The following is a 15,369-nucleotide window of genomic DNA, read 5'->3' as shown; positions in this document are numbered from 1 at the left end:
GCGCCTTTTGCGGAGGGGAGAGGTGGTAACTCAGCCCCTGCTTCCAGGCAGATATCAGAGACCAAAGCACCGGCTCCTCATCAACCCCACAGCCTCAGTGCCCCTGCTCAGCTACTGGTTTTAAATACTATGGAATGACCCAGAAATGAATGCTTTCAAGTTCTGGGCCTGGGAAGGCAAAATAGCACAAGACCAAAGATAAGGGCTCTCCACAAAGAACACAGAGCACTAACTAAGCCAGGAAGTGCTATCCACAGCACGCTCGTGGACAAAATCAATTCAGAAGAATATAATTACCATCAACTCTCATCTTGTAATCAACTGTCTTTAGTGGGCATCTACAGGGCACCTAATCCAGGTGTCTCCAGCACAAATGTCCACAGTAGGGGCCATGCGGTCCAAGATAAATGAAGGCAGCTGGTGGCAACAAAAGCAAAACTGACAGCGTAAGCAAAATCGAGAGTAACAGGGAGGCGCCGGCCCGTGGGAGATTGGAGAGAGCCAAGAAGTGAAGCGGGTCCCCCGCTCCTGGCGGTGCCAGAACAGGGCACGGTGTGGCCAGATCTTCCCACTTTGTAATCAGAGATTAAAATCCAAATTTTCAAGTGAAATGTTGGTTCCAGCTTCTTTTAAAACACTGCGTAGGCCAAACAAAACACACCTGAGAGCCACATCCGGCCCGCCAACAGCCAGTGTGCCACCCCCCGCCGAGCTCCCCAGCAGCCCCTTCTGTGCAATTTTTATGGTACTTATGGGGAGAGGGAGGGCAGAGCAGGAATGGCATTAAAATACCCAACTCCCCCCTGCCGGTACCCAGACACCTTTCTCCACTAAGAGTCCCCCTTTCTGGGACGTCCAGCCCTGTGAGCTCCATCCTACAGGATGAGCCCCCATCCGGGCGCACCTCTGTCTGTGAATGCTCCCTCCCTGCAGGGCAGCCCAGCACCTGACGCTCAGCTGCCTGCCCCCAGGCCTCTGGCCCAGCCGCCTCTCCAGCTCCCACCACTGGCTCCTTCTCCCTTCCAGGCGGGCAGCTACTCTGTCCGGCCTCTGAAGAAATGGCCCTGCTGGGGACCTCACTGGGGCAGGCCTCTGGACAAATCGCCAGCCCTGGGGAAGTGACCGGGGGAGTGCCCAGCACTGATGCTCACCCACGCTGAGGACGTCTGCTTCTCCCCGGTCCCCAGGGAAAAGCTACTCTTCTACAAGTAAGGCTCATGAGCACTGCAGCTCCAAGGGACCCGAGGAGGGCGTGCTCCGCGTGTGGGTCCTCTGCAAACATCAGCTAAGGCAGATGATGCCGGGCAACTGAGGCCAAGTCCAGCTCTGGCAGCAGCTTGGGAAGGGAGCCCACACCCCCACCCCCTCCAAGTTCCTGCTTTCAGCTCCAGCCTGGGGCCAAGAGCAATAGAGACAATGATGTGACTAATGATATTAATTTTTAAAGCTAACCCAATATTGGCAATGCCTTATATACTTTTCAAAGCATGTGCACATTCCCATTATCTCCCCTGACCCCACCCCCAGCACCCCAGAGAGATGGCCAAATGTTATTATTTAATACTTTTATTATTAATCACTCTCCTCTTGCCCCTCAAAGAACCAGAGACAGGTTCGGCATCCTGCCCTAGCCCAGTGCTTCTCAAACGCTAACATGGCCGTGAATTCCCCAGGGGAGCTTGTTAAAATGCAGATTCGGATTCAGACAGTCTGGGGTGGGACCTGAGATTCTGCACTTCTAACAACCTCAGGATGTTACTGACATGGATGCTACTGGTCCTCAGACCCCATGTTAAACAGCAAGGCTTAGGTCACACGTTGAGTTTAGGGCTAGACCTAGGACACTAATCCAGGCGTCCTACCCTCCCCCCAGGATCCTGCCCTGGGGGAACAAGGCTCGCTCACCTCACTCTTCACGGGTTGGGGCCTCTTGCCCAGTTTCACCTCCAGGAAGTGCAAAGGGGCAATCATGGCCCCAATGTTGCGGATGTCGGCGTATTTCAGCTCCTCTGCAGTCAGAGCCGAGCTGGGGAGTCCGGTCAGGGGGCCGAGCCCTGGCAGAGAGCCCGCAGTCATGGAAGGGTCTGGGATCTGCCCAGGCATCATAGCAGGAGGAGCGGCAGTCCAGCCTGGAGTGGACAGAAGAGCAGGACAGGCACTGTCAGCCGGGTGAGAGGTTCCATGAGGGGTTTACGTCCCTGTGTCTTACCAGGACCCCACCCTTTCTTTCACCAATGTCCCCCTAAACCCCTTCCCCACCTAAAGTTGCTCTTCCTGCCCTTAAGTCCAATCTGTTATTGAGGGAAACCTGATCAGTTAATTCACACCAAGGTTATTGTTGGCACTTAGGCAATGCTTAACCCAATCATAGGCCACATTGATTCAGCATTTGCTATGGGCTGGGCACTGCTGTAATCCTTCCATCAGTCCCATAAGACTGGGTCAGAGGCCATGACAGGGAGGAAGAAGCCAAGGCTTACAAAGAGAACTCGCTCCAGACTGTACACAGTTAAAACTGGAAGAGCTGGATTTAGACGGCAACACGCTGCCTCCGAAGAGAATGGATCAGGATGGAGGCATCTCAAGCACCTTTGCACCTGTTTAAGAGGGAGCTATTTTGGGGGCTGTCATGGTGCTTCCCCTCAAATCACACATCCCATTCTGCATACTTGTTAAGACGCCCTGAATACGAGATGAAGCAGATCTAAGTTAACAGTGAATGTGTGTGTGAGTGTGTGCATCTGGCATCTATGAGGAAGAGACTGAGGCACAGGAGATGGAATTAATTAGCATGTGCTTCCCCAGTGGAGCCCAGTACGAGAAAAGTCCTCCACGGGCTCTTCACTTTCAAAGCAAACACATATTCTAGCTCCACCAGACCCAGAAGGTTTGCAAAGGAAGACAGATTCAGGCATGAAAGAAAGACATAAAGTAGACAGGTCAACACTAAGGGAATTCTTTTTCCTTCTTTTCACTGGGGGAAGTTCATGGGTAAGAAACTATCCCTTCAAGGCACAGATGGCAGGGAAGAAAGCTTGTCTGCTAATAAAGCCAGACTTTCTGGCCACTTACAGGGCTCCTACCTATCCATCCATCCATCCGTCCGTCCATCCAATTGTCAACCACCTACTATGAGTCAAGCAGCGCTGAGAACGCTAGAGGTCAGTTGCACACAGTCTTGGCTTCTAAACAGCCTTGTAAGTAGCATTTCAGTACAAAACTGCCTCTGGATTCTAGCCCTAAGAAAAAAAATCATTTCTCGGGCTTCCCTGGTGGCGCAGTGGTTAAGAATCTGCCTGCCAATGCAGGAGACATGAGTTCGAGCCCTGGTCCAGGAAGATCCCACATGCCGCGGAGCAGCTAAGCCCGTGCGCCACAGCTACTGAGCCCGTGTGTCACAACTATTGAGTTCATGTGCTGCAACAACTGAAGCCCGTGAGCCTAGAGCCTGTGCTCCACAACAAGAGAAGCCACCACAGTGAGAAGCACACGCACCACAATGAAAAGTAGCCCCCGCTCGCCGCAACTAGAGAAAGCCCGCGTGCGGCAACAAAGACCCAACACAGCCAAAAATTTTTTAAAAAGTCATGTCTCCCCCTTCCCGCCTCTCTGCACAGGGCTATAAAATTAAAACTTCATCTGTCTTGGAAATCCTGGGGGAGAAGCTTTGACCTATCTTTCTATCTTCACTCTCTCTTCCCATAGAGAGGGGTGTATTTGGCAAGACAGGGAAGATGTGATGTCTGTCAGACCACTTTCAGTGAGAAAGTCACTCCCTCCACCCTCTGGAGCCAGGCCTGCAATGCAGAGAGGGCTGCAGGCTGCCACGCCCGGAGGCTGCTCTGGGGCATGGTGGATGAGCTACATGTCTCCCCAGAACTCCTCCAGGGAGAATAAGAAAGGGGCCAGTGTAAGGACTCACTCCTCTGTGGCAAAATGATGCCTGGACCCAGCCATGTGGATATTTGACAGGCGGGTGGCGGCGGTGGGGGGGGGTGCGGGAGGAGGAGTGGGCGGAGGGGGGTGATTTCAGGCTACCTGAGCCAAAGTGACAAAAGAAACTCATAACTCTTCCCCAGAAGAGGGAATAAAAACCTACACAACTCCCCCTTTTAGACCTGAACTGATGCTACAAGGAGTCAGCAACCCCAGGAAGGATGTTTAACTGAGCTAGTCAAGATGGACAGGAGAGGGGCTTCCCTGGTGTCGCAGTGGTTGAGAGTCTGCCTGCCGATGCAGGGGACACGGGTTCGTGCCCCGGTCTGGGAAGATCCCACATGCCGCGGAGTGGCTGGGCCCGTGAGCCATGGCCGCTGAGCCTGCGCGTCCAGAGCCTGTGCTCCGCGACGAGAGAGGCCACAACGGTGAGAGGCCCGCGTACCGCAAAAAAAAAAAAAAAATGGACAGGAGATGGGAAGCTTGAAAATGTCCTATGCCTGGTGTTTCAGCTGGGCACAAACCCCTACCAGGGGAGAGAGGCACCACACCTCAGGTATGGAGAAAAGCAAAAATATAGTGCAAAACCCCCTCTTTGGTCAGAAGCCCCAGAACCTCCCAATACTGTAAGGACCCGTTCATGTGTGGCAAAATGTGCCATGTGGCCACTGAGCGAGTGGAGGGGTGATTTCAAGGGGTGAGTAATGCAACATTTCTGGCGCAGAAAGGATAATCAACAAATACTTGTCAAATGAATGAATGAAGAAACGAATGATAAATTCATGGCAGAACAAAATTCAGTGAGTAGGGTAAGGATCTGTCTCTGGAAGTTTATATGCTCGTTATCCACCTCCAGATTAGTCATTCCCACGGTAGACCCGAAGAAAAATCCTCCAGAGGCTTCTGTATGTTCCCCCGCCAGAGCCATCTCAGGAGATGGAAGCCAGACCCCACTCTGTTCCGGGAATGACAGGCTTGGCTTGCAGCTTCTGTTTATTTTCATACAGAAGGTATAAATGAGATACTAACAAATGATCCCAAAATATAACAAATTCTCTGCTACTGTGAGAAACCCCTGCCAGATGGAGCACCCACTGGGAGCTGCAGCCCCATGAATTCTTACCATTCCTGCTCCCCTGTGAACCTGCCCCACTGACAAGCCTCACCCAGGGAATTAGGCACCAGGTTTTCCTTTGCAGAAGCAAAAAATCCCCCTCTCCTGCCTTTCCTCTCAAGGGTGCCCCTAACTGCTCAGATACAAACCACAAAGTCCTTAACACATGCCATTCCTAGGAGACAACCACAACAGCTGACATTCACCAGCGAGAAGTCATCCTAAAGGGCTCCGGGGGTGGGGGGCAGAAGATGGAGGCGCTAGAGCAGCTGCCTTTCATAACTGGATCCCCATTAACTGGAAGGAGCTGACTGATGAGCCAAGGCTGAAAGGCAACGTGGGTGATTTGAAAAATAAAACAATTTGATGTGATTTAGGGATCTATACGGGGTGGGGCGGGGGCGGGTGGCAGGGAACCAATAATAGCCAGGAGGAATTTACCCACTTCAAGGAAGACAGAGGAAAGATGACAAGAGGTGAAATCATCTCCCAAACTGGTTGTTCCATACAGAAACAATTTAGTGGGAGAAGGAGAAGTACACACTAAAAGTTTTAAGGGAAGAACCCAGAGTTTCTTCCCTCTGGGGCCCAGAAGTCCATAAGGAAGATAAACACCCTCCATGTCTCCATTAGTAACTGGGATGCATAAATAAAGAGCAAACGCTATACACTGGCAGAAGACCCATATTGGCAAATAGTGCCTGTGCTTCAAAAGACAGGCCTAGAATCCAAAAAGACTTTGGCGCCCCAGTGTTCACTGCAGCACTATTTACCATAGCCAGGTCATGGAAGCAACCTAAATGCCCACAACAGATGAATGGATAAAGAAGATGTGGTACATATATACAATGGAATATTACTCAGCCATAAAAAGGAATGAAACTGGATCATTGGTAGAGATGTGGATGGACCTAGAGACTGTCATACAGAGTGAAGGAAGTCAGAAAGAGAAAAACAAATATCGAATATTAACGCATATATGTGGAATCTAGAAAAATGGTACAGATGAACCGGTTTGCGAGGCAGAAATAGAGACACAGATGTAGAGAACAAACGAATGGACACCAAGGGGGGAAAGCGGGGAGCGGGGTGGTGGTGGGATGATTTGGGAGATTGGGATTGACATATATACACTAACATGTATAAAATAGATAACTAATAAGAACCTGCTGTATAAAAATAAATGTAGGGCTTCCCTGGTGGCGCAGTGGTTGAGAGTCTGCCTGCCGATGAAGGGGACATGGGTTCGTGCCCCGGTCTGGGAGGATCCCACATGCCGCGGAGCAGCTGGGCCCGTGAGCCATGGCCGCTGAGCCTGCATGTCCGGAGCCTGTGCTCCGCAATGGGAGAGGCCACAACAGTGAGAGGCCTGCGTACCGCAAAAAAAAATTAAATTAAAATAAATAAATAAATATAAATAATAAGTTCAAAAAAAGACTGGCAAGTCAGGACACTGACCAGGAACAACTTGGAAAATAGCCAATGAAGAAAAACTGGGTAATGCACAGATCAAAGATGAGACTGACAAGCAAGGCTGAATAAGACAGAAAGCATTCTGGAGGTCACAAGTGGACCCTAAGCTGCTGTTGAGACTAAGATTCGGGGTGGTTTGATGCAGCTTCCTGAGAGGCAGCTTGAAAGAAACAGGTACCAGGTGGATCCAAGGGAAAAGAACCTAAAGAAAAAATCTGATATCTGTATCTCTCTATCCTGACTTCCTCAGGGACTTGCAGGCACACGATTTGGAATGCTGCCTTGTACAAGTAGAAAAAAAGTCACAAAACACTTCAAGTCCAGAAAATAGGCCCTATTGGGAGATATTAAGATGAAGTCATTTCAGCCAAAAGAATGAAGAGATAACTTAAAAACGTAAGTTTTTCCCTCTTATTTTCTTCTCTTGTTTACTGTATGTAAATCTGTAAGATATTATCATATTCTTTAATGGGAGTATCTATAAATAAACAATAGTCTTGCTTTGATGTGTCAAAATTGTAAAAGGTTACTCGTATTAGAAAGTGTCCAGTAATTGGCATCTTCATCTAGAATGGCAAAGGTAGATTTTTTTTTTTAAAAAGACAGATCAAGAGAAAGTTAGGATCTGCATCATGAACTTTCTGTCCATTGGAAAAAAAGTTTAAGGAAGGCTCTAAAATCCCTGGGTCTCTTAGAGAAGGTTTGCTCCCCTCCAGGCAAGGTGAGTGAGGGCAGGTCAAGGAGCAAGGGAGTTCATAGAGTCAGGCCCCAGAAGCACTAGCGGGGTTGGAAGTCAAGAGCAAGTAACTGGCAACTGAAATCAATGGGTGGGAGGTCTTGGGAGCTGGAGCCTGGGAAGATTCCCAGGAGGAAGATGTGGAGGGCAGAAGTCCATGGCAGGGGCTGGGGGGCAGAGAGGGCAGAAAGGTGCCAGACCAGTCATCACAGAGCATAGTACTAACTATCATGAATCTTGGAGAATTAAACACCAAATCTGTTCTTGGAGCTAAGGAATCACCTGGGATGACCTCTCTCCTGGAATCTGAAATGATGCAGGTCAACCAGCTTCCAAAACAAGGAGATCCAGGAGGCAGGGAGCAAAAGGATGGTGAAAGCTCCAAGATGGAGAAAAGGGCAAGCAGCAAAAGACCATCTCCGATGGCTGGCTCAGCTCTGCAGGCAGGAGAGTGAGGCAGGTTAAAGTGGAAACTCCAGAGCCAGATCATCTGAGTGTGAATCCTAGCTCTGTCCCTACTAGCTGTGTGACCTTGGGCAAGTTCCCGAGACTCTCTGTGCCTCGCTTTCCTCAGCTGCAAAATGGGACTAATAACATTATTTGCCCTGTAAGGCTAAAAAGAAGATTAAATTCATTAATACTTGGAAAGCACCTGGAACAGCACCTGCACTTGGTGAGTGTGAAGTCAGTGTAGCTTCAAGGGCCTTCCTTCCTGGAGCAACACTAGTGCTTGATGACCCCTCAAGGTCCCTTCTGCACAGTTCCCAGTTCCCATCTAACACCGATCTCCCGTTCCTATGGCCACGAGGAGGATCCCCGGAGGATTCTCTGGGGATCCAGCCCAGAGAATTCTCTGCTCTCCCACTGTCCAACTCTAAATCTCAAGGAGGCAGGACCATCCTGCATCCAGGCAGTTATTGCAGAATAGAAACAACAGGTGGCAGATCAGGGCTGGGTACAAAGGTGCAGAAATGAGACCCAGCACCTGCCCTCTGCCTCAGTTTCTCCTAAGTGCTCCTCCATCTCACAGGCCAGAACACAACTGCATAGATCACTGGCAACAGGGCACTCCCAGCTGGCTGGGTTTCCATGCCTGCCTCCAGAAGCAGAGCGCCAGCATCTCCTGTGTCCTTCAATCCACTGTAACCCTGCACTGCTTAGAAGGAGTCACTCCTCAGATCTTCATAAGAGAATGTGATGTGGTGGGTGTCAGGAGAAGCCACCGACACAGCCTGATCCCTGCATAGCCATCCCAGCCATAGAAGAAACTGGAACCTCTCCCCAAGAAAGGTTCTTCCCTGGAGACCAGGGAAATGCTTTTGACAAGCCCTGCCTGTAAACACAGCTTTCTCCCCTGCCTAATGTAGGTGCTCAATAAAAACACAGCAAGTCATTTCTGCCAGGATACTTATCCTGAGCAGCGAGAATAAGCTGGGCAAGAACTGCCAGCAGGCCAGACTTCTAGACTCTCTTCCCACCTCACCCCAACTCTGCTCCTTGGTGCCAGGAGTTCATAGCATCATACATAATACAGACACACACACAGAATGTGACCGATCCTTTGGCCCTTTTTAAAAAATATGCCATTGGCCAGTTAAAGCTTTGGAAATGGAGCTCCACAAATGGAATCCCAAGGGCTGCAGCAAGAAAACAGACTGAAAAAAACCCAGAATGGTGGGCTCTGGCCGGGCCTCCCGCAGCGATTAGTGTAAAGAAACACAGGCTGAAAATTCCAACCGGGGGTCGCTCGCTAACGCGTTTGTCTCCGCTGAGCTTTGGGAGGCCAAACCATACACACACGCGCAAGAGCAAGCGTGCGCACACACGTATGTGCACGCACACACAGGCACACGGAGCTTGGCAGCCTGTAAGTTCCAGAGCTGGTAACACAAGCCACAGAACCGACTGCCAAGACAAGCAACAGAATGAGCCAGCCCCAGTTTCATTGGCCACCATACACTGCATATGGCCCAGGACGCAGCCAAAACAGTGTTCTCACCCTCTTCAAAGGCATAGGAGACCCTCTGTTTTCAAACACACCTCCACAGAGCCTTAATTAAAGGAAAATGGAAAAGTAATGTGCCCGCTGCTCTCCCCCTGCCTATATAGGGTATGCACACACACATACCCATATACACTCCCTCTATTTTTCTCTTCCTCCCATTTCGGTTTCCAACATAATTCATTCACATGGAAAAAAAGCAAACTGCATCCTGCAGCAGAAAAGCAGAAAAGAATGTAGCTTGCCCTCAGCCCTGGCTCTGATCGCTCAAGTTGAGCTGGGGCTGAATGAATACAGAGCAGGCCAACCTAGAGTCTGCATTGGCCCCTTTCTTCCAGAACAGAGCTGGAAACAGAGACACTTGTGTGAGGGGCAGTCGCAACACCAGCAGCCCCATGACGAACAAGGCCTGGAGAGCCTAGCCCTTCTCAGCCTTCTGCCGAGTTTTCTGCAGGTTGGAAAAGATGCCCACACATCCTGCAAACAGGTGGTAGCTGCAAAAGCCAGGTGGCGAGTGAGTGGAGAGATCCTTGTCCAGATTCTTCCTTAGGGGACACTGTTACCAGTTATCAACACATCTCCTTGGAGGTGGCTGCAGCCCACCCAGGAGAAACGTCAGAAGCCTCCACATCCATGCCTTCCAGCTGCCCTTCAGATCTCACAGCGCCCAGCTCTTCAGGAAAATTCTGGAGCTGCCTGCAACTCTGAACCGAAGCCAAAGTAGAAGGGGAACAGAAGAGTCTTTGAGAAATCCGTCCTCCCTGTTTTAAACAAGGCAAAACCTTAACCAGCCGGAGGCACGAGAATAGATCTTGCTTCTCTTCCCTGGTCGTCAGGTTTATATAAAATCAGAGCCATGCTCACACCTGATACCTAGTTAAACTCTCCCCTAGAAACCTGCAACAGAAGATAAGGCGTCCATCCAAACTGCAGCCAGATTGGCTGGAAAGATGAAAACAGTGGGAGGTGTTTTAAAAAACCCTCAGGGAAGGGAGGTTGGGGGGGAAGGGAGATAACATGTGAACGCAGTTCACTGCAAGGCCTTAAAGGACAAGCAGGCACCCAAGCATGGTTCAAAGCTTCAGTTTCTCACAGTTCCTCAAACTAAGACCCTGAGGAGTCCACGAAGATTTGAACCTGGGAACACACACCCACACAGTCTGCAAGCCCTTTTTAGAGAGGCAGACCTGAGCCCAGCTGCCCTGAGCACATGTGGTCAGGCCACAGCCCAGTGCCCTGGATGTGGGGGGAGGTTGGGAGGAGAGGCCCAGTGCAAGGGTCAGGCAATTTTGCTACGGGAGCTGACCAGAGGGGTCAGTTGTGCTCCTCTTTTACCAGCCTCTCCACCTCCAGACGCAGGGATGGCCCATCCATCCCTGCAGAGGTGCGGAGGCCTCCCTGTCCCCCTACCCCACCACTGACTCAGGCAAAACCTGGGTCTGCAACCGCAGGGTCAGGGGTCCACAGCCGCTCAGGCTCCTTTTGGGGGGTGGGGGGCAGAAGACAGCCGTCTGGGCTCGTTACCTAGAGGAGCCGGCTGGCCTCCTTATGTAACCTGGCTTGGGAGCTGGGGGAGACCAAAGGGGACCCGGCCACCCTGAGACCCCCTCCCAGAGGTGGAATTCCGGAGCAATGGCCCTGAGAGAAGCCCTCTTCATTGCATGGAGAGCCCCAGCCCTTCTCAGTGCCTTCCTCCAGGTCCTCAGGGGGCCGTGCTTCCTCCCTGCGACGGGGTTGGGGCGGGCACGACTTGCCAGCAGGTCCCTGTCATCCCTCCACCACCAGCACCCTGCACTTCCCTGGCCTTTCGCCCTCCATCTCCACCCCGCGGCTCATCTCCCCGGGCAGTTTTCTCCCCCACTCACCCGCCTTCCCCGCCGCGCAAGGAGAGCACCTCCCTGCAAACGGACGGGGGAGGAGAGCACGGGAGGGAGACGGAGAGAGCGCCTCGGCTGCCCCGGGAGCGGACGGAGCCTCCCGTCCCAGGGTGGGAACCAAAGGGAAGCCACCGGCTCGCGGGCCCTTGGCGGGAGGGGCCCGGACTGCAGCGTCCCCCTCCGGGGCAGCGCGGGGTCCCGGGGCTGCGGGAGCCTCCCCGCGGGGCTCGGGTTTCGGGGCCCGGCGCTCTCCGCCCGCGCGGGGGCGGCAGTCCCAGGTGCCCGCGGCCAGCGCGCCCCACCCAGCCCGGCCCGGCGCCCCCAGCGCGCGCCCTCGCACCCACCGAGCAGAAGCCGCGGGCGGAGGCGGCGCCCCCGGGACCGGGACCCGGCTGCAGGCGCCGTGCCCGCTCAGCGCCGCTGCCGCCCGGCCGCGGAGCTCCGCCCGGTGCCCAGGCCCGTCCCGGCCCGGGAGCCGCCGCGGCGCCAGCCCCGCCGCCGCTGCAGCGTCCGCCGCCGCCAGCGCCCCCCCGTCGCGGCCGCCGAGCGTCCCTCCCGCAGGCTGTGGCGGGCGGCGGGACGGGTTGCATCAGCCCCGGCTATATAGCGTCCCCTGGGCGGCGGGGAGGGGTCGGGAATGCGGAACCGGCCGAGCTGCCAGCTCCAGACGTCAGAGGGGGACGGAGAGGAAGGGAAGGAGGGGACAGGGGAGGAGGGGGGGTGTGGATCCGGCGCTTCACACCCACTGACCTTCACCTCCCCCGCCGCATTTCGCGCCCTCCTCCCGCGGCTCCTCGCGGTCCGCTCCCCGCGGGGGCGGCCCCGGCCCCGCAGCAGCGGCCCTGACTCCATCGCGGCCCCCGGCTCTCCTAGCCGGCGGTGCAGGAGCGCGCGAGGAAGCAGGACGCGGCGGGCGGTTATGTAAGAGCATCCCCAGCGCACAGCCGCCCGGCTTCCACCCCGAGACACAGCTCGGGCCGAGAGCAATGAGAAGGTGGCGGCCGGACAAGTCAAAAGGCCCTGGAAGCAGACGTAGCCTGTGTTGAACCATCTTCCTCAGTCCTTAGCTCTTTTTTCCCAAACAGAGAGGGGGGTGGGGTGGGATTTCAACACATTTTCATCCTTGGACACTTCAGCACTGAGTGAGGAAATGATCTCGCAAGGCTGTTTCGTTTTTCTGGGCAGAAGGATGGGCAGAGGATCAAGGCGTTTGGGTGCCTCTAACCCACCCCCCCCCACTAGCCCACCTGGCCACCACAGCCGCCCTTCAGCCCTGGGGTGGTTCACTGCAAGAGACCTGCCCTCCTTGGACTGCAGCCTGAGCCCCCCACCCCTTTCCCTTTCCCCGTGGCTTGCACGGTTTGACCCCTGGGCTTTTTATCACACTCCAGCAGGCTTCTCCTTTCCGCTCACGGACGCGCGGGCGGACACCCGTGTGAGCAGCCGCCGCCCTCAGCCCACCCCGAATGGCCTTCTTTCCCTTTACAACTTCCATTGCCAACTGAACTCCTACCTTTCATCCTCCTCAGAGTGGCAGATGGTTAAGGGTGACTCCAGAGGAAATGCGTCCTCCACGGTGCCCTCAGTACGTAAAGGCACAGAGACACCGAGCCCTCAAGCACACATGTGGCACCTGAGACCTTGGCATTCTGGTTTGCATCTCCTTCCTCCAGACCCCCTGGGTGCTCAGCCAACCCCCTGCCTTTCTGCCTCAGCCAGGGAGGAGTGACAGTGTTTATATTCAGTGACCTTCAGCCTCCTTCTCAGAGTGATGTCAGATCATCACCCGTAGAAGAAAGGAAGTGAAAGAAAAAGTTCATGCCTTCTTGGAGTGCAGATGCTCAGAGAGAAAGAAACAACCAGCCTTGAGACCGATGGAAGCAAGTGAGCAGAGCCCGGTGAGCAGGCCTCTTCAATCTGAGGACAGTGAGCTCCTATGCTTATTGCCCCAGTGCAGGGAGATCTTTCTGGATCAGAGGACTGGTCTCATGGAGGGAAAGACGGAGCAGGTCCCAATGACATCGACTGACCATTTTCACCTTCACTGTCAGCTCTCTCCCGTGAAGCAATGAAGTTAGCAAGTAAAAAGAAAGTAACTTCTTGAAAGAAGGTACAGTGGAAAATGAGTAGTAATTTGACAGTCTTGTGGAAGAACATGACTCTCAGCCCCAGAAAGGCCAACTACACCTTTACTACAGCAGAAACATCAAACCTGGGTACTATGAAACCGCCTTACAATGTTTCCCCCATGAGCCTGAGGTTTGGACGTTTATATCGAAGAAAACACTCAATGGGGGCAATGTTACTTTACGCGTCTTTGTCTGGGACTTTGGAAAAACTACACTGCTCTATGTGTAGGGACCAATAATTAGTGTGCGTGGTTAGAGCAATCCTTTCCAGGGCTGCCTTTGGACATGGCTGGGCCACCGGCAGGCTGACTGGGCCTTTGCTTCACTCACAAATTAAATATGCTACAGGGGGTGCACCGAGGGGTAACCTGGAGGTCTTTAGCCCCTTCAATCTCCCTATAATATCCATTAGGTCTCCTCCATTATTTGATATGGATGCTTTTTAATTTTATATAAAATGCTATGTGAGCACAGCTTCAAGACCTACAGCCACATTGCCCCTTACTAGGCCCTCTACGTAGTTATTGCCCCTGGAAGTGGCTGGAGGGAGACACCATAAATTGACCCATTTATGTTGACATTGGTCTGCTTCTCCCTGCCTTGCTGGTTGGAGCTGATCTACCACTGGCTCTTAGGGATGGACGAGTGACCCAGCCTAAGGCAGTTTAAATTTAGGTTTCCTATTGCTTGCAACTAAAAAAGTCCCAATTAATACATCCAGCCCTGGCCAATGGGCTGCCTCAGAGATTGCCATATGTCCAAGTGAGTCTGATGACACTAGGAATTTTGTGGATCTGCTAGGAAGAGAAGCAGACAGAAGCTGGATCTGAAAATGCCCGAAGCTATCACGTGGAGAGGGTCTACTGAGAGTGAAGCTAATGCAAAGAAGAGTAGAGAAGAGTACAGCCAAGCAACAGAGGGGAAGACAGATCAAGTTCAGATGTCGTTGTCTGCGTTCCTGAATCCAGACATGCCTGACATCATCCCTACCTCTGGAGTTTTTAGTTACAGGAAACTATATTATACTTTATATAATATAATATAATTTCTATATTACAGAAATTATATCTTACCTAAGGCAGTTTGAATTTAGGTTTCCTATTACTTGCAACTAGAAAAGTCCTGATTAATACACTGGGTTTTGTGTCTCTGACTTATTTAGATATTGCCTTTTAAAGCTTAATGGACACTGATGAATCCCAACCTCTTTGCAAACAGGAAAAAGTGAACCAGCAAGGTAAAATAATTAATTCCCCATACCTGTTTCTCCAGTATCAATGGAGGAAGTGGTAGTTCTGAGTAAACAACCAATTGACTAGTCTTTATGCTAGGATTTATGGAAACTATATTTTGTGCCTGTGAGATACACAAACTTTAAGACATGACTCCTCACCTGTCCCCATTTCCCATCTCGTTAGGAAGAATAACCTGAACACTAATAAACAGCTAGACCTAAAAGCTACTAAGTGACACCAACTATAAGCACTGTAGGAGTTCAGACAGGATTGTTGCACAATAGAAAAAGCATTTGTTAATTGTTCCATTCTCTACTCAAACTGTAGACCAAAAATTGCAAACTAGCAGCTGCCAGGCTGAACTTGGCTTTGATGGCCAAATTCTTTTTTTTTTTTTAACTTGGAGATTACACACAAAAATCTAGATTTCTATTCTCTTGAAAAAAATCAGTCAGGTAACATATAATAGTCAGTTTAAGAAACAGACTCACAGACATACAGAATGACTTTATGGCTACGGATGTGGGGGGAAGGGACAGTTCGGGAGTTTGGGATTGACATGTACACACTGCTATATTTAAAATGGATAACCAACAAGGGCCTACTGTATAGCACAGGGAACTCTGCTCAATATTATATAACAACCGAAATGGGAAAAGAATTTGAAAAAGAATAGATACATGGGGGCTTCTCTGGTGGCGCAGTGGCTGAGAGTCCGCCTGCCGATGCAGGAGACACGGGTTCGTGCCCCAGTCCGGGAAGATCCCACATGCCGCGGAGCGGCTGGGCCCGTGAGCCATGGCCGCTGAGCCTGTGCGTCCAGAGCCTGTGCTCCACAACGGGAGAGGCCACAACAGTGAGAGGCCC

At 52.1% G+C, this 15,369-nt stretch overlaps 1 protein-coding gene across 1 annotated transcript in view; it reads right to left on the bottom strand.

Annotated features, from left to right (window-relative positions):
* The window catches only part of JDP2 (Jun dimerization protein 2), a 41,575-nt gene extending 29,867 nt beyond the window's left edge, over nt 1-11,708 (bottom strand). The window contains exons 1-2 of the mRNA XM_081226904.1: nt 11,483-11,708; nt 1,906-2,129 (exon numbers count right to left, since the gene is read on the bottom strand). Of these exons, the coding sequence (XP_081083030.1) occupies nt 1,906-2,106 (201 nt within the window). The 5' untranslated portion in view covers nt 2,107-2,129; nt 11,483-11,708. The remainder of the gene's footprint in view (nt 1-1,905; nt 2,130-11,482) is intronic.
* Nucleotides 11,709-15,369: the final 3,661 nt, after the last annotated feature.

This window comes from Mesoplodon bidens, assembly GCF_964165515.1.
Source record: "Mesoplodon bidens genome assembly, chromosome: 3".
Lineage (NCBI taxonomy): Eukaryota > Metazoa > Chordata > Mammalia > Artiodactyla > Ziphiidae > Mesoplodon > Mesoplodon bidens.
This window is presented reverse-complemented; position numbering and strand designations above follow the sequence as displayed.